The sequence below is a fragment of the Vitis vinifera genome, chromosome 18 (assembly GCF_030704535.1).
Source record: "Vitis vinifera cultivar Pinot Noir 40024 chromosome 18, ASM3070453v1".
In the NCBI taxonomy this organism is placed as follows: Eukaryota; Viridiplantae; Streptophyta; class Magnoliopsida; order Vitales; family Vitaceae; genus Vitis; species Vitis vinifera.
In genome coordinates, this window is record NC_081822.1 from 32597879 (window position 1) to 32612193 (window position 14315).

Consider the following 14315-nt stretch of genomic DNA (forward strand, 5'->3'; position numbering starts at 1 on the left):
ATAATATGAGATAGACATTGTTTTAGTACGTGAAATAAATTTTATTTTTCTCAAAATGTATTGTCTATGAAAATGATTTTTTTGATTATTTTTTCATCCATATTTTGTAAATAAGATATGTTTACAGGCTCCAATTCATATTTTTCATAGAAAAATCTCTGATCAACGATAGAACAAGATCAATTTTGTATCATATCTAAGGATTACTTAATTCAGGCTGAAGAAGCAATGTCACTTTATCATTATCAAACTAACTGCAATCTTTTTCTGTCCGTGAAAATTCCCTTATTTTAGATGAATTGAATGTGTCGTAAACTCAATGTTGGAAAGTATGAATAAAAAACAATATAATGAAAAATCTAATTATAAAAAAAAATTATATATGCCTTGGCATATAATCAAATTATTAAATGATAGAAAAATGGGGAAAATGTGAGAAAAGGATTTTATTACATTATAATTAGATATATTAAAATTTAATATAAGGAGATTGTAGAAAGGTTGAGTAGAGACCACACTACACCAACCCACATGTAGAGAGCCCCCACCACACCCAACCCATTTCATAAAAAGTGTCTTAATTGCTTTGAAGCAAAGTTGAAGTTGTTGACTTTCTCACCTCCTATCCTTGTCTTTGTCTTATGAATTGATTTCATCACCATATTGATCTTATTAATATTTTCAATAATATGAAAAGAAAGAAAAAAAGAAAGAAGTTGGTTTTCATTAATTTAAATGTCATTTATGTACATTTTTCATTTTTATTTTGATTTGAAAAAGAATTAAAATACTTGGGTGACATATTTTTGAGAAATATAAAATTTTAATTGAAAAATAAAGTTGCTTAAAGGCCTCCGCAGTCCGCACTAAGGCCCACTGCCATTCATTTCCTCCCCTTCTTCCTCCCCCGCCCGCACTCAAACAAAAAGTTTTTCTCATCCAATGGAACTTTCATGGAAATTAGGTGTTTTCTTCATAATCATACCCACCCACTAGGATCCAATGGAACTTTTTGATACTTGGTTGGCACTCAAGGCTACCCTTCCTTCCCCGAAATTTCTAGCGACCTTTCCTCGAACCTTTTTCCCTACTCACCTCCCTAGGCTTTTCTCAAGAAATAGCTTAAATGCTAAGCAACCCCACCTCCTAGCCTGAAGAGAAGTCAAGCTTCAAAATCTTTTGTTGTTTTGACATGAAAAAAGAGGGGAAAAAAACAAACATGACTTCTGCAAACACCCAAATCGTCTCTTATTCTCCTTCTTCTTCTTCGAAATCCACCCATCAATTCACTTATGAAGTCTTCTTGAGTTTCAGGGGAGAAGACACCCGCTATGGTTTCACCGATCATCTTTATGAGGCTTTCATTTCCCATGGAATTCGCACCTTTAGGGATGACGAAGAACTTGAGAGAGGAGGAATGATCGCGTCTGACATCCTGAATGCTATCGAAGAATCAAAGATTTTTGTTATCATTTTTTCGGAAAACTATGCTACCTCCAGGTGGTGTCTAGATGAACTCGTAAGGATCTTCGAGTGTACTGCAACAGAGAAGCGACTAATTCTACCAGTTTTCTACCATGTGGATCCATCAGAAGTGGGGGAACAGTCAGGAAGCTATGAAAAAGCATTTGTTGATCACGAAAAAGAAGCAGATGAGGAGAAAAAGGAGGAGATACAAAAGTGGAGGATTGCCTTGAGAAAAGCAGCCAATCTAGCTGGATATGATCTACAAAAATATGGGTAACTATAATTTGCTTTCATCTTTGATTGAAAATTTGAGGGAAAACTAAGGGAAAAAAAAAAAGAAAAAAAAAAGAAAGGAAAGTAAAAGTTGCAAAAAATAAAAGCCATTATTCCTTAGATATCTACTTTCCCTTTTTTTTTTCTTTTACATATTTTGTCACATTGGATTCTTTTATGATTAATATTAAAATTTATATTAAAGTTATAAATTTTAATAAGGATATAAATTTAGAAAAATTTAGTTTTTTATTTGGATTATATTTTTTATTTAATCTTTTTTAAGCAGGGAAAATTTTGATTTCCTTTTTACTTTTTTTTTTTTTTCCATTGGCATTATACTTCACATTCAATTAGCCACTAGTTCAATCATAGTGGAGAATACTTTGTTAATTTTGCAACTTATTTTAACTCATATACTTTGTAATTGACAGATATGAGACAAGACTTATTAAGGAAATTATTGATGTCATCCTCAGAGAATTGAATTCCAAACTCTTACTACATGTTAGCAAGAACATAGTTGGAATGAATTTTCATTTGAAAGAATTGAAATCATTGATAAAAATTGAGTCAAATGATGTTCGCATGATTGGGATTTATGGGCTTGGTGGAATTGGTAAGACCACAATCGCCAAAGTTGTTTATAATAATATCTCACATCAATTTGAGAGTAGAATCTTCCTTGAAAATGTTAGAGAAAGATCTAAGGACCACTCAAGTTTACTTCAATTACAGAAAGAACTTCTTAATGGTGTCGCGAAGGGAAAATATCTAAAAATAAGTAATATTCACGAGGGGGTTAATGTGATAAGAAACAGATTTCTCTCAAAAAGGGTTCTTCTTATTCTTGATGATGTAGACAAATCGGAGCAATTACAATTCTTAGTTGGAGAGCATGGTTGGTTTGGTCCTAGAAGTAGAATCATCATAACATCTAGAGATCAACATTTGCTGGAAGAGTATGAAATGGATGCATCATATGAAGTTAAGGTGTTGGATTATGAGGAATCGATGCAACTTTTTTGTCTACATGCCTTTAAACAAAACATTCTTAGAAAAGATTATGTAGACCTCTCAAATGATGTGGTAAATTATGTTAATGGCCTGCCCTTAGCTCTTGAAATTTTGGGTTCTTTCCTTTTCAATAAAAGCAAGCTTGAGTGGGAAAGTACATTACAAAAACTAAAAAGAAAACCTAACATGAATGTCCAAAATGTGCTTAAGATAAGTTTTGATGGATTAGATGAGATAGAGAAAGAGATATTTCTTGATGTGGCATGCTTCTTCAAAGGATGGAATGAAACTGATGTTACAAGGCTGCTTGACCATGCAAATATTGTAATAAGAGTTCTTAGTGACAAGTGTCTAATAACACTTTCACATAATATCATATGGATGCATGATTTGGTACAAGAAATGGGTAGAGAAATTGTTCGACAGAATCATCCTAAAGAGCCTGGGAAATGGAGTAGATTGTGGGACCCTGAAGACATTTGCCTTGTATTGAGAAGAAAAATGGTATGAGCCAAATGCACAAACTTAGCTTATCTATAGTGTCATTTTTTATTTATTTAAGTACTTATATATCTTTATAATTTTGCTAAGGTTCTATATATTTTGTGTTTTGTTTATCTTCATGTATTCTTATATTTAGGGGACGGAAGCAATTGAAGGGATATTTCTAGACATGTCTAGATCAAGAGAGATCTCATTTACTACTGAAGCTTTCAGAAGGATGGAGAGACTTAGATTATTCAAAGTTTATTGGAGTCATGGTTTTGTTAATTATATGGGAAAGGAGTATCAAAAGTTCCTCCTTCCTGAAGACTTTGAAATTCCGTCACATGATTTAAGATATCTTCATTGGGAAGGATACTCTTTGAAATCCTTGCCCTCAAATTTTCATGGAGAGAACCTCATTGAACTCAACTTGAAGCATAGCAATATAGAGCAGCTTTGGCAAGGGAAAAAGGTAGTATAAATATTCAGTTATATTACGTGTTCCCTTAGATTAATTTTGAAGTTCATGAAATTTATTTACTAAGATAAACTAATTAATTTCTTTTGTTATAGTATCTTGAAGAGTTAAAGATGTTGACTTTATCAGAATCTCAGCTGCTGAACGAAATACCACATTTCTCAAATATGCCAAATTTGGAGCAACTAAATATTGAACTTTGTGAAAAGTTGGATAAGGTTGACTCTTCGATTGGTATCCTGAAGAAGCTTACTTTATTGAATTTAAGAGGGTGCCAAAAGATTAGTAGTTTGCCAAGTACCATTCAATACTTGGTTTCTCTTAAAAGGCTTTATTTACATTCTATTGCTATTGACGAATTGCCCTCCTCAATACATCATCTCACCCAACTTCAAACACTATCTATTAGAGGATGCGAAAATTTGAGGAGTCTTCCAAGCAGCATTTGTAGGTTGAAATCCCTTGAAGAACTTGATCTCTATGGTTGTTCAAACTTAGGGACTTTTCCAGAAATCATGGAGAATATGGAATGGTTAACGGAGCTTAATTTAAGTGGCACGCATGTAAAAGGGCTTCCATCATCAATTGAATATCTAAATCATCTCACCCGTTTGGAGTTAAGATGTTGCAAAAATTTGAGGAGTCTTCCAAGCAGCATTTGGAGGTTGAAATCCCTTGAAGAACTTGATCTCTTTGGTTGTTCAAACTTGGAGACTTTTCCTGAAATCATGGAGGATATGGAATGCTTAATGGAGCTTAATTTAAGTAGAACGTGTATAAAAGAGCTTCCACCATCAATTGGATATCTAAATCATCTCACCTTTTTGGGGTTACAATGTTGCCAAAATTTGAGGAGTCTTCCAAGCAGCATTTGTAGGTTGAAATCCCTTGAAGAACTTGATCTCTATTATTGTTCAAACTTGGAGATTTTTCCAGAAATCATGGAGAATATGGAATGCTTAATTAAGCTTGATTTAAGTGGAACGCATATAAAAGAGCTTCCATCATCAATTGAATATCTAAATCATTTGACTTCAATGAGGTTGGTGGAGTCTAAAAACTTAAGGAGTCTTCCAAGCAGTATTTGTAGGTTGAAATTCCTTGAAAAACTTAATCTCTATGGTTGTTCACACTTGGAGACTTTCCCGGAAATCATGGAGGATATGGAATGCTTAAAGAAGCTTGATTTAAGTGGAACAAGTATAAAAAAGCTTCCATCATCAATTGGATATTTAAACCATCTTACTTCTTTTCGTTTGAGTTACTGCACAAACTTAAGGAGTCTTCCAAGCAGCATTGGTGGGTTGAAATCCCTTACAAAACTCTCTCTTAGTGGCCGTCCAAACAGGGTCACAGAGCAGTTGTTTCTAAGCAAAAACAATATTCATCACATACCTTCTGTTATTTCTCAACTTTGTAATCTGGAATGCCTTGATATTAGTCACTGCAAGATGCTTGAAGAAATTCCAGACCTTCCATCAAGTCTAAGAGAAATAGATGCACATGGTTGCACAGGCTTGGGAACTTTATCAAGTCCATCAAGTCTTCTATGGTCTTCTCTCCTCAAATGGTTCAAGAAAGTTGAGGTACAATTTTTGTTTGAATTTTTTTTTCCTGTCTTTTAATTACAAAATACTTGTTAAATGCAGTTAATAGTTCTAATTTACTTTTTTTTTAGTCTGACCTATCTCAACATCTTCATCTGTAACCATGTTTTGCAAGATTTTATGCATAATCTAATCTAATCTATAAGCAATGCTACTTTTAACTGTGCAGACTCCTTTTGAATGGGGAAGAATTAATCTAGGAAGTAATGGAATTCCCAGGTGGGTACTGCATCAGGAAGTGGGAAGCCAAATAAGAATAGAGCTTCCTATGAATTGTTATCATGATGACCACTTCCTTGGATTTGGATTTTTTTGTCTTTATGAACCAGTAGTGGATTTAAATTTATCTTTGAGATTTGATGAAGATTTAGATGAAAAAGCATATGCTTACAAGGGTGCTTCCTGGTGTGAATGCCACGACATTAATAGTAGTGAATCAGATGAAGTGTGGGTGGTGTACTGTCCTAAGATTGCTATTGGGGACAAGTTGCAGTCCAATCAATATAAGCATCTTCATGCCTCATTTGATGCTTGTATTATTGATTGTTCGAAGAATATTAAAAGTTGCGGGATCCATCTTGTATACTCTCAAGACTATCAGCAGAATCATATCTCATTGTTGGATTTTCGTGGCACCCAAGATGATGAAGACAACCATGTGCCCATGTTGAATTTTCCTAAGAATTCTGCTGACAACAGATCAACAGCAAAAGACATTAAGCGAAGCCATGATGATGCAGTACATGACCAAGCAGAGGAACCATACCATAAAAGATTGAGAGAATCCAACACCTATCTCAACTTTTAAACTCAATCACTAGGTACATCAACAAAACTTTTTGTATATTCAACCATCTTTATCTTCAGTTTGCTCATTTAAGCAACCATGAAAATTTTATTAGTAAGTAATCTTCCTTTAATTACTTCATGATTTAGAGCATATCATTATCATATAAGTGGCTTGTGTAACACTATATATTACAATATGTTCAAATTTTTTTTTTTAAAAAAAGAGCTGCAACTTGTAATTTTATACACTAGTTTAGACATATATATTCTTCTTATATTAGATACTTAGATTTTGGCTTTTATGTTATATATGAAATCTATGGGCATCAAAACTTGAAGAAAGAGAATATGCCACAAAGAGGAAAACAAATCACTTGATCCCCAAGGCCAACAGAGCTGTAGAAATATGATAAGCTTCATAACCCTCCTCTACAAATGCAATCTAGGGTGGGATCATGTCTTCCCTTTTTAAACTGTCTTCACTGCAAAGAAGCTTTTCCCTACCATGCTCCACCAAACCTCTTAGAATAATGGCCTTGTGGAGGCCAAGAAGTAGGTCTTCCTAATTTGTATCCTCTCTTTCCCAAACAAATTAAACACTACCATTTTAGAGAGGTCACTTACCCACCTAATTGAGAGATATGTGTAGAAGACATAAATGCAAAAGAGTCAGTAGTTTTTTTTTTGTTTTTTTATTTTTTATTTTTATTTTTTTATGTGTGCCATATGTATGATCTTATCTTAGTGCTTGGGCCCTTGATGCAAATAAGGGTCCCACATCCACGTCCTTCTGGAGCAGACCTTCAATTCTCTGAGTCTGTCATTCATTTGTTTAAATTCTTATTGGAAATATGGTATTAGAGCATCAACAGGTTCATATTTGAGGTACTAGCCTCAACAAGTTTTTTCACAAAGAGTGGTTAGTAATAATCTTGGCTCCTGGTCTCACTCTATAAGAGTAACGCCTACAGCTACACATCGCATACTCCACAATGTCAACCATTGATCTAACATTCTCATCAGGACATCGACACTCTACATGGGCCTACTGGATATTTTACATAAAAATAAGGGTAAAGAAGAAATTTTATTCATCTCTGAATGTGTTCCCAAGGGATTATTTGATTCGTATTGATGTAATGGGGCCAGATGGACTAGTAAATATGTTCCTCCTCATGTCAACATATTTTATTGTCTAGGAGGAATTATGCTTACTTGTTTTTTAGTACAAGTATTCATAGTCCAAATCAGCTACCAAATCCCCCTATGGATGGTAAAATTCCCTCCTGCTATTGCAAACCAATGCATCAAATTCTTTTAAGTTCACTTGGCAACCTCTTTCTTTTCCACTATCTCGTGTAAACTCAAACCACTCAACAATACAAATCTTATTCAGCTTGAACTAGAGCTTATAGTTTTCATCATATTTTTTGATAAATGCTGGTAATCTCTCAATGCAATCCCCATTTCTATCATAACAATCTATCACATATAGCCTCTGTTTTTTTGACAGGATTGTGGATTGCAATTAGAAGAAGGCATATGGGTTAGAGTTTCAATGAGTTCCTTGTCTTAATGCTGCGTCAAGCTTCCCATTAATATTGAAGTCTCTATCAAGAGAAAACTTTAAGGAAGGTCTTCTACATCCCTGACGGAGTAACTCATGGGTTCTTCAACAGTTGGCATGATCCCAAGATGGGTGTTCGTGAGGCAGTTCCAATAGTGCTCAACATGGGTAAGTAGTTTCATTAGGACATTTTTACAATATGTTCTGATCGTGAAAACTAGTGGATGCTCTTTAGCCCATTTTTGTGGCACTAAATCATAAGTTATTTTCAGCAAGGAGCTTTAGAAGGGCATTTGCTATGCCTTTTTAATCATGTGGGTCAACAAGGAGTTAACTGTTAAGTGACTGGAATAATTAGGAGTTCCTTGTTAGATAAAACAAGTAGGTCTATAGAAAAGAACTATTGAAAGAGTTCCTTGTTAGATAAAATAAGTAGGTCTATAGAAAAAAACTATTGAAAGAGTTCCTTGTTAGATAAAATAAGTAGGTCTATAGAAAAAAAAACTATTGAAACTCCAACATATAAATTCTTATGATGATGGGCTAGGATCTAAATAGGCATAATCCACAGGCCTGCTAGTCCAACACCTAACCATACTAGTCTAAAATTTACCTTGATAATATCCACAAGCCCACCATTTTTTGTAACATCAATAGGTAAACCATAAGCGGCTACCTATAAGGCAATAAATGGATTAGACTGGGACCAAACTGCTCCACAAGGCAAGGTTGATAAAAACCCACTTCAAGAGGCAAATCCACCACAGAAGTGGTAATGTTAGAAGTTTGTATGTCACAATGGAAAATAACAAACAAAAAGGTTTACATGTGGAACCATAAGTAAGGATCCAGGCTGATTAATTCTTGGTCTTGCTATCAACATGGAAGTAGTTTAATTGGGCCATTGATACGCAGAGATGAGATGATGGGACATAGGTTTTCTGTTATCTTTTGCTTTGGTACTATAAATTTTGGTAAGCCATGATCAATATGAATTGTCTTGTGGTTGTTTCTATTCATTTCATTAGGCTATTGTAGTTCTTTCACATTGTTTTCTTCATTTGACTCTTGTACTAATGAAGTACATTTTTTTTTTCTACGAGTGTGCTGCCAAAAGCACATCTGAATGGTGGTTTATACTTGCAAACAGATGTTTTGTCACCCCAGAAGTCTCCAAGTAAGCAATGGCAGGATGCAGAACCTATTTCCACAGAGGATGATGGAGTTTCTACTATACCAGCAACTGATGAACCAGTGCATGTAATCATCGTGCTTTCTTCTTCAAATCTATGTTATGTACTTTTCTTTCAACTGGGATGATTGGATCTACTGACTCCTGTTTGTTATAGTACGCTTCTTTGCTTCAATGTTAGGCTAGTTGACCAAGTTACGCTTCTTCAATGGATGGAATCATTTAGCACAATGATTTTAACCATCTCTAAGTAGTTGCTTCTATACAATTGGCTCACGGCCAATGAAGGTTTTGGTGAGTGGAGCTGAGGACATTCATTTGGGCTTGGTTCTTCAGATATTTTCTTGTGTGCTGATTTATTTTCCTTTAGGCCATGATGATATGGGTAAGTACTTGCCCTTTGTGTGGATTCTTTTATACCAAAGGATATGAAATTTTTTAATAGTAATATTATTTAAAATATAAAATTATACTTTTTATCTTGCTAAATTTGCAAGTGATTTAAACCTATATGAATGAAATGAAAATTGGATTAAAAATATTCATATTTCGTTTATTATTAATATTAATTAAGAAGATAGTGCTCTTAATATTCTTTACAACCTTTGAACTCAAGAAATTTATCAATATTCACATGATTAATATAAAATAAATATAAAAAATATTAAAATTAATTTACCTTTCTTGTGAGAAAAGTAGTATTAATTTAACATTATTTATTATATAAATACTTTCAATTTTTTGTTTTTTTGAAAAATGTCATTGATTTGTAACCATAATGATGAACAATGCAAGTCCATTTATATTGTATCCATATGTTTGGTCTTCTTTAAGTAAATACATATGAGGTGTGTTATTTTTTTTTTTGGTATTGTTTTCCTTCCTAGAAACTTCATAAAAAGATTTTTATCCTCTCACATCTTCATTTTTTTTCCTTGAAGAAAGAGCATAAATATTAAGCCATGCCTCCCCCCAATATTAAGTAAAAAATTAAAAAAAAATACAAAAATAAACTTATATCTCTTTTTCAATTGTGACTTATAGCATGCAATCATGAGAATTTCTTCTATTTTCAAATAATTAGAAATAATTTTTTTTTCACTAAAATATTTTATTTTGTTTTAAAACGTATAATAAATTAAAATAATAAAACTAATTTTAATACAAATTTATTTTTTTTATTTTTAGATTCACTTTTGTTAGGTAATTTATCATGTTATATTTTTTATACGTAGTGAAAATTATATGTTATATGTTGATGTATATTACTAGTTTTAATATATAGAATATGAGAAAATATTATTTTAAATAAAATTTGCAGTTAACTCATTCCTTATGAATAGATCTAAGATTGATTTTTCATTAAAATAAAAAAAAAATCATAGAAACAACAACAAACAAATCTTATTTTAAAGTGCAATTTAATTTAAATTAATGCTTGTCCTATATATGTAATTTATGAATAGAAAAACAATTTAAAACACAATGATTTAACAAGCCCTAAATATATAGTTGCAAATATTATAAATATAATTGTAATATTTATGAGTTCTTACATTCAAAAGACTTTGTACAACAAATATTGATTTTTTATTTTATTTTATTTATTAAACTATACATTTTATAATAAATTTACCCTTCAAAAATTATATATATAAGTTTATGAATTGATTGTGAACAACTCATTAACTTACAAGTAACTCATGATTATAAATTTCCGTACAACTTCTAATACAACTAAATAATGTATAATGTAGGTGATACAAGGTTGAATGCGTAAATAAATTTAATCCAATCATGGATAGAAAAACAAAAACTGAAAACTCACTTATTACATCATATCTTACTTTTAAGGATTTTATCTCAACAAGCTCCCACTAGCTCTAAAAGTATACTAGGTATCACATAAAGAATCTGCTTAATAATCGCATCACCTTTTTAAAGTATCTATTTTGGTGGTTTTTTGGTTCTCTAAACTATGAGTGCGTTTGATAGTGATTTTAGGAAGTGTTTTAGTTTTTCTAACATTCGAAATTTTTTATTTTTCAAGTATTTGAAATGTTAGAAACACTTTTCAAAATAACTACCAAATGCACTCTATGTCACCACCCTACTATTATCATAAAATAGGATTATAGGCAATACAATCAAGGGAACTACATAAAGTACCATAAGGAATTTCCTAAACCAACCAACTTCCATTGTTACCTTAGAAGTAACAACAAATACCACCTAAAGCGTACGCATACCTAGAGCAGGCATGTGAGAGTCCTCATCAAACTAAAAGTCCAAATCTATGTATCTAAGGGGTACCAACTTATCGCAAAGACACACAAACATATAGTATATGTTTGATATTTGCCCAATACTTTACTCTTAGATTGGCTAATGTTAACTAAGGGTGCGTTTAGGAGTGATTTTAGAAAGCATTTCTAACATTTTTAATACTTGAATGATAAAAATGTATTAAAAATATTAAAAGTGCTTCCTAAAATCATTACCAAATGGACTCTAATTATAGTAGTCTGACACAATTCCTAGTGAATTGATAGTCATCTATGTAGAAGACCTAAAACACCACCATGCTTCTTTATACCTTTGCGTACACATAAGGATCATCCTTGTTTAGATCAAAATAAGGGTTTTGATTTCTAATCAAAACATTTGTTCCATGAACAAGATGCTTGGATTAATCTAAAAATGGACTTACATAATTTGCATACTAGGTACTCTTGGCCGCCCTTTGCTCTAAAACTATTTAGTTGCATCATGTAGATGCTCTCATCGAGATACCCGTTCAAGAACAATGTCTTGATATCCATTTGTCATATCTCCTCATTGAGATGCATTGCAATATATAGGAATGATATGATATATTTGAGCATGTCTATGGATAAAAAGGTTTCTCATAGTCGAAACCAAGTTTTGTGCTATAGCCTTTAACTATATGCCCATCTATATAAGTCTCAACTATTCCACTTACTACTTTATTTCTCTTGTAGACTCACTTACTCCTTTGGGTTTTATCCATTCAATTATTTCTACAAGATCCAAGACTATATTAGAATACAATGATTATAATTTTCCCGCCATAGGTCCTTACTATAAATGAGTATCAATGTTGCTCATTACTTCATTATAACCTGTGGGAAAAAATCCTCCTACTATAACGAGACATTCATGTACTAGAAGAATCAAGAATGGTATCTGTCCATACCTTTGTATCCATAGCATTCTATACAAATGTGGAACTATCCTTTAGTGTTCTCTAGTCTATATCATCATTTGCCTTATTAATTTTTTCAACTTGTTTAGTAAAGACCAATTTAGGGTTTAAAGGGGATACTACCTTATGATACATTTCCAATAAATAATCTAACCCTCACATTTAGACTTAGTTTTTGTAGTTATGTTTTTCCTTTAAAAAAGAGTCACTTTAAGATTTTATTTCTTATTTTATTTTTCTTTAAAAAATAAATAAAAATAAGAGACGATTCCAACTTATAAAAAAAAAATTAGTTTTTTTAGAATAAGAACCAAGTCTCATCGTTAAGTGCGAATACACATGAAAAATGTAGATCTACAAGTTGGTATAAGAGTCACTTCTCAATTGAAAGGGCATGAGGTCAAGCCTCTTGTGAACCATTAGTCAATGAAAATGTTAGGCCTATATGGGAGGATGAACAGTGACATCCACATCATCTAATGAGGAAAAGTCCTTGGCCTTCAAAGCAGTGACCATGTCTCTAAATAAATGCATATGATTTAAAGTATTGAGAGTGGTGAATCCAAAGTAGACAATATCAAACATGTACGAGAGGGTGAATGTCTTTTAATTGAAGATTAAATATTTTATAGCCATGAGAGAACAAACCCAAAATAGATAATATCTCCATAAGCGTCCAAATGTCATAACATAATCTATGAACCCTTGTATCTAAATGCAAAACCATTGAATAGCTCACCCTCATTAAATCAAAATGCGGTAAAGGAAACATATATCCATATATCAACTTATACATGGGTGAAAAAAAGTACACCCAATTATCAACAGCATCAATTTATATGCTTTACACTGTTTCATAAAGCAAATTGTTGCTCCTCTTTTTGTCCTCACATTCAAAGCCTTTCAATCCAAAGAACTTTCCATGCACTGTCTTAATCATTGTCTGATCCGATTTGGATTCTTGAATAGTGAATGCACACCAGGTCTACCTTTAATGGTCCAATAAAAGATTCCATGATCTTCCTTTTTCTTCCCATTCCAAGATAAGATTCTAATTTTCATCAATCCATTAAGATAGTACTACACCACCCATTGATGCCACTTTAGCAAGTAGTCTTCCTCCATACTCCACTAAATAGGAACTCTTGTGCAAGATCCTCTACTTGCATGAGTTAGCTCCACGTAAGTAAAAAAAAAAAAAAAAACCTAAATAGCATGGTTTAAAATGCCTTTAAAGAATTATTTTTAAAACAAAAAAAATATGCTTAGAGATTTAATTATGAAAAACAATAATTTTATCTAATTCTATGTAAAAATACAACATATTTTGTAAAATATAAAAATTTCTAAAATATTCTCCAAAAGTTTCATTATTTTAAAAAAAAATATTTTATAAGAAACATTTAAAAATATCTTAAATTTGTTTCATAAAACAAACTATTTCACAATAAGTTCTCAAAATACCATGTTTTTCAATTAAATTAGGTTTTTTTTTTCCTTAAAAAAGAGGGAATTAAAGTTGTCAAGAATAGTTTCTAAACAAAGCTTAAAATTTTCCTTTTTATACTTGAGATTGGACTTTGGTTTTTCAGTGAGTAATTCAAGAATACTTTTAACAACCAAAATAACAATAAAATAAATAAATAAAAATAAAATAAATATTTTTAATAGGTTTTAAAAAATTTCTACAAAAATATTTTTGTTGATTATGTCAAATAATTATTTTGTTATATTTTTAAAAAGATTTGGAACTTGTTTGGAAATTATTTTTCAGACTAAAAAATATGTTAGATAATTTCTTCATAGAAAATAGTTTTTTGAAAACATGTTTTAATTGTTATCATTTTCTTTTTTAAAATTATTTTAAAAATAATTTAAAAAAATATGAAAAATGATTGAAAATAAAATATTCTAGGTAAAAATTATTTCTAACAAATATTTGAAAACACAACAACATTCCAAATTTTTAAATAACCTTTTGTTTTAAAAACACTACAAAATTAGTTTTGAAAATAATTGTGAAAAACTATTTTCGAAAACCTTCCCAATATATCTTTATATTCTAACATTTAAAACAGTGAGCAATAATTTCATTATTTCCATTTTCGAAAAAAAAAAAAACAATTTTGAAAAACAATTTTTCATTTCTCCTATTGCCCTCTCTTTACTGGTATGATGGTATTTACCTGGGATCACTTTTTCAAATGAATAAA

General features: G+C 31.5%; 1 protein-coding gene across 3 annotated transcripts; it reads left to right on the forward strand.

The window, feature by feature from the left end:
* The first annotated feature begins 871 nt into the window (after nucleotides 1–871).
* On the forward strand, nucleotides 872–9211 carry LOC100243179 (disease resistance protein RPV1). 3 transcript variants are annotated; one of them, XR_788405.3, is made up of 7 exons: nucleotides 872–1740; nucleotides 2175–3261; nucleotides 3398–3715; nucleotides 3817–5307; nucleotides 5498–6149; nucleotides 7631–7852; nucleotides 8788–9211. XR_788405.3 is itself a non-coding variant. In XM_010667018.3 (6 exons), the coding sequence occupies exons 1-5, from the start codon at nucleotides 1193–1195 to the stop codon at nucleotides 6134–6136; spliced, it is 4083 nt and encodes a 1360-aa protein (XP_010665320.1). In that variant the 5' UTR covers nucleotides 872–1192; the 3' UTR covers nucleotides 6137–6149; nucleotides 7631–9211. The 3 variants fall into 3 exon arrangements, 1 of the variants encoding a protein (XP_010665320.1); XR_788406.3 differs by having other exon boundaries at nucleotides 8835–9211; XM_010667018.3 differs by having other exon boundaries at nucleotides 7631–9211.
* Nucleotides 9212–14315: the final 5104 nt, after the last annotated feature.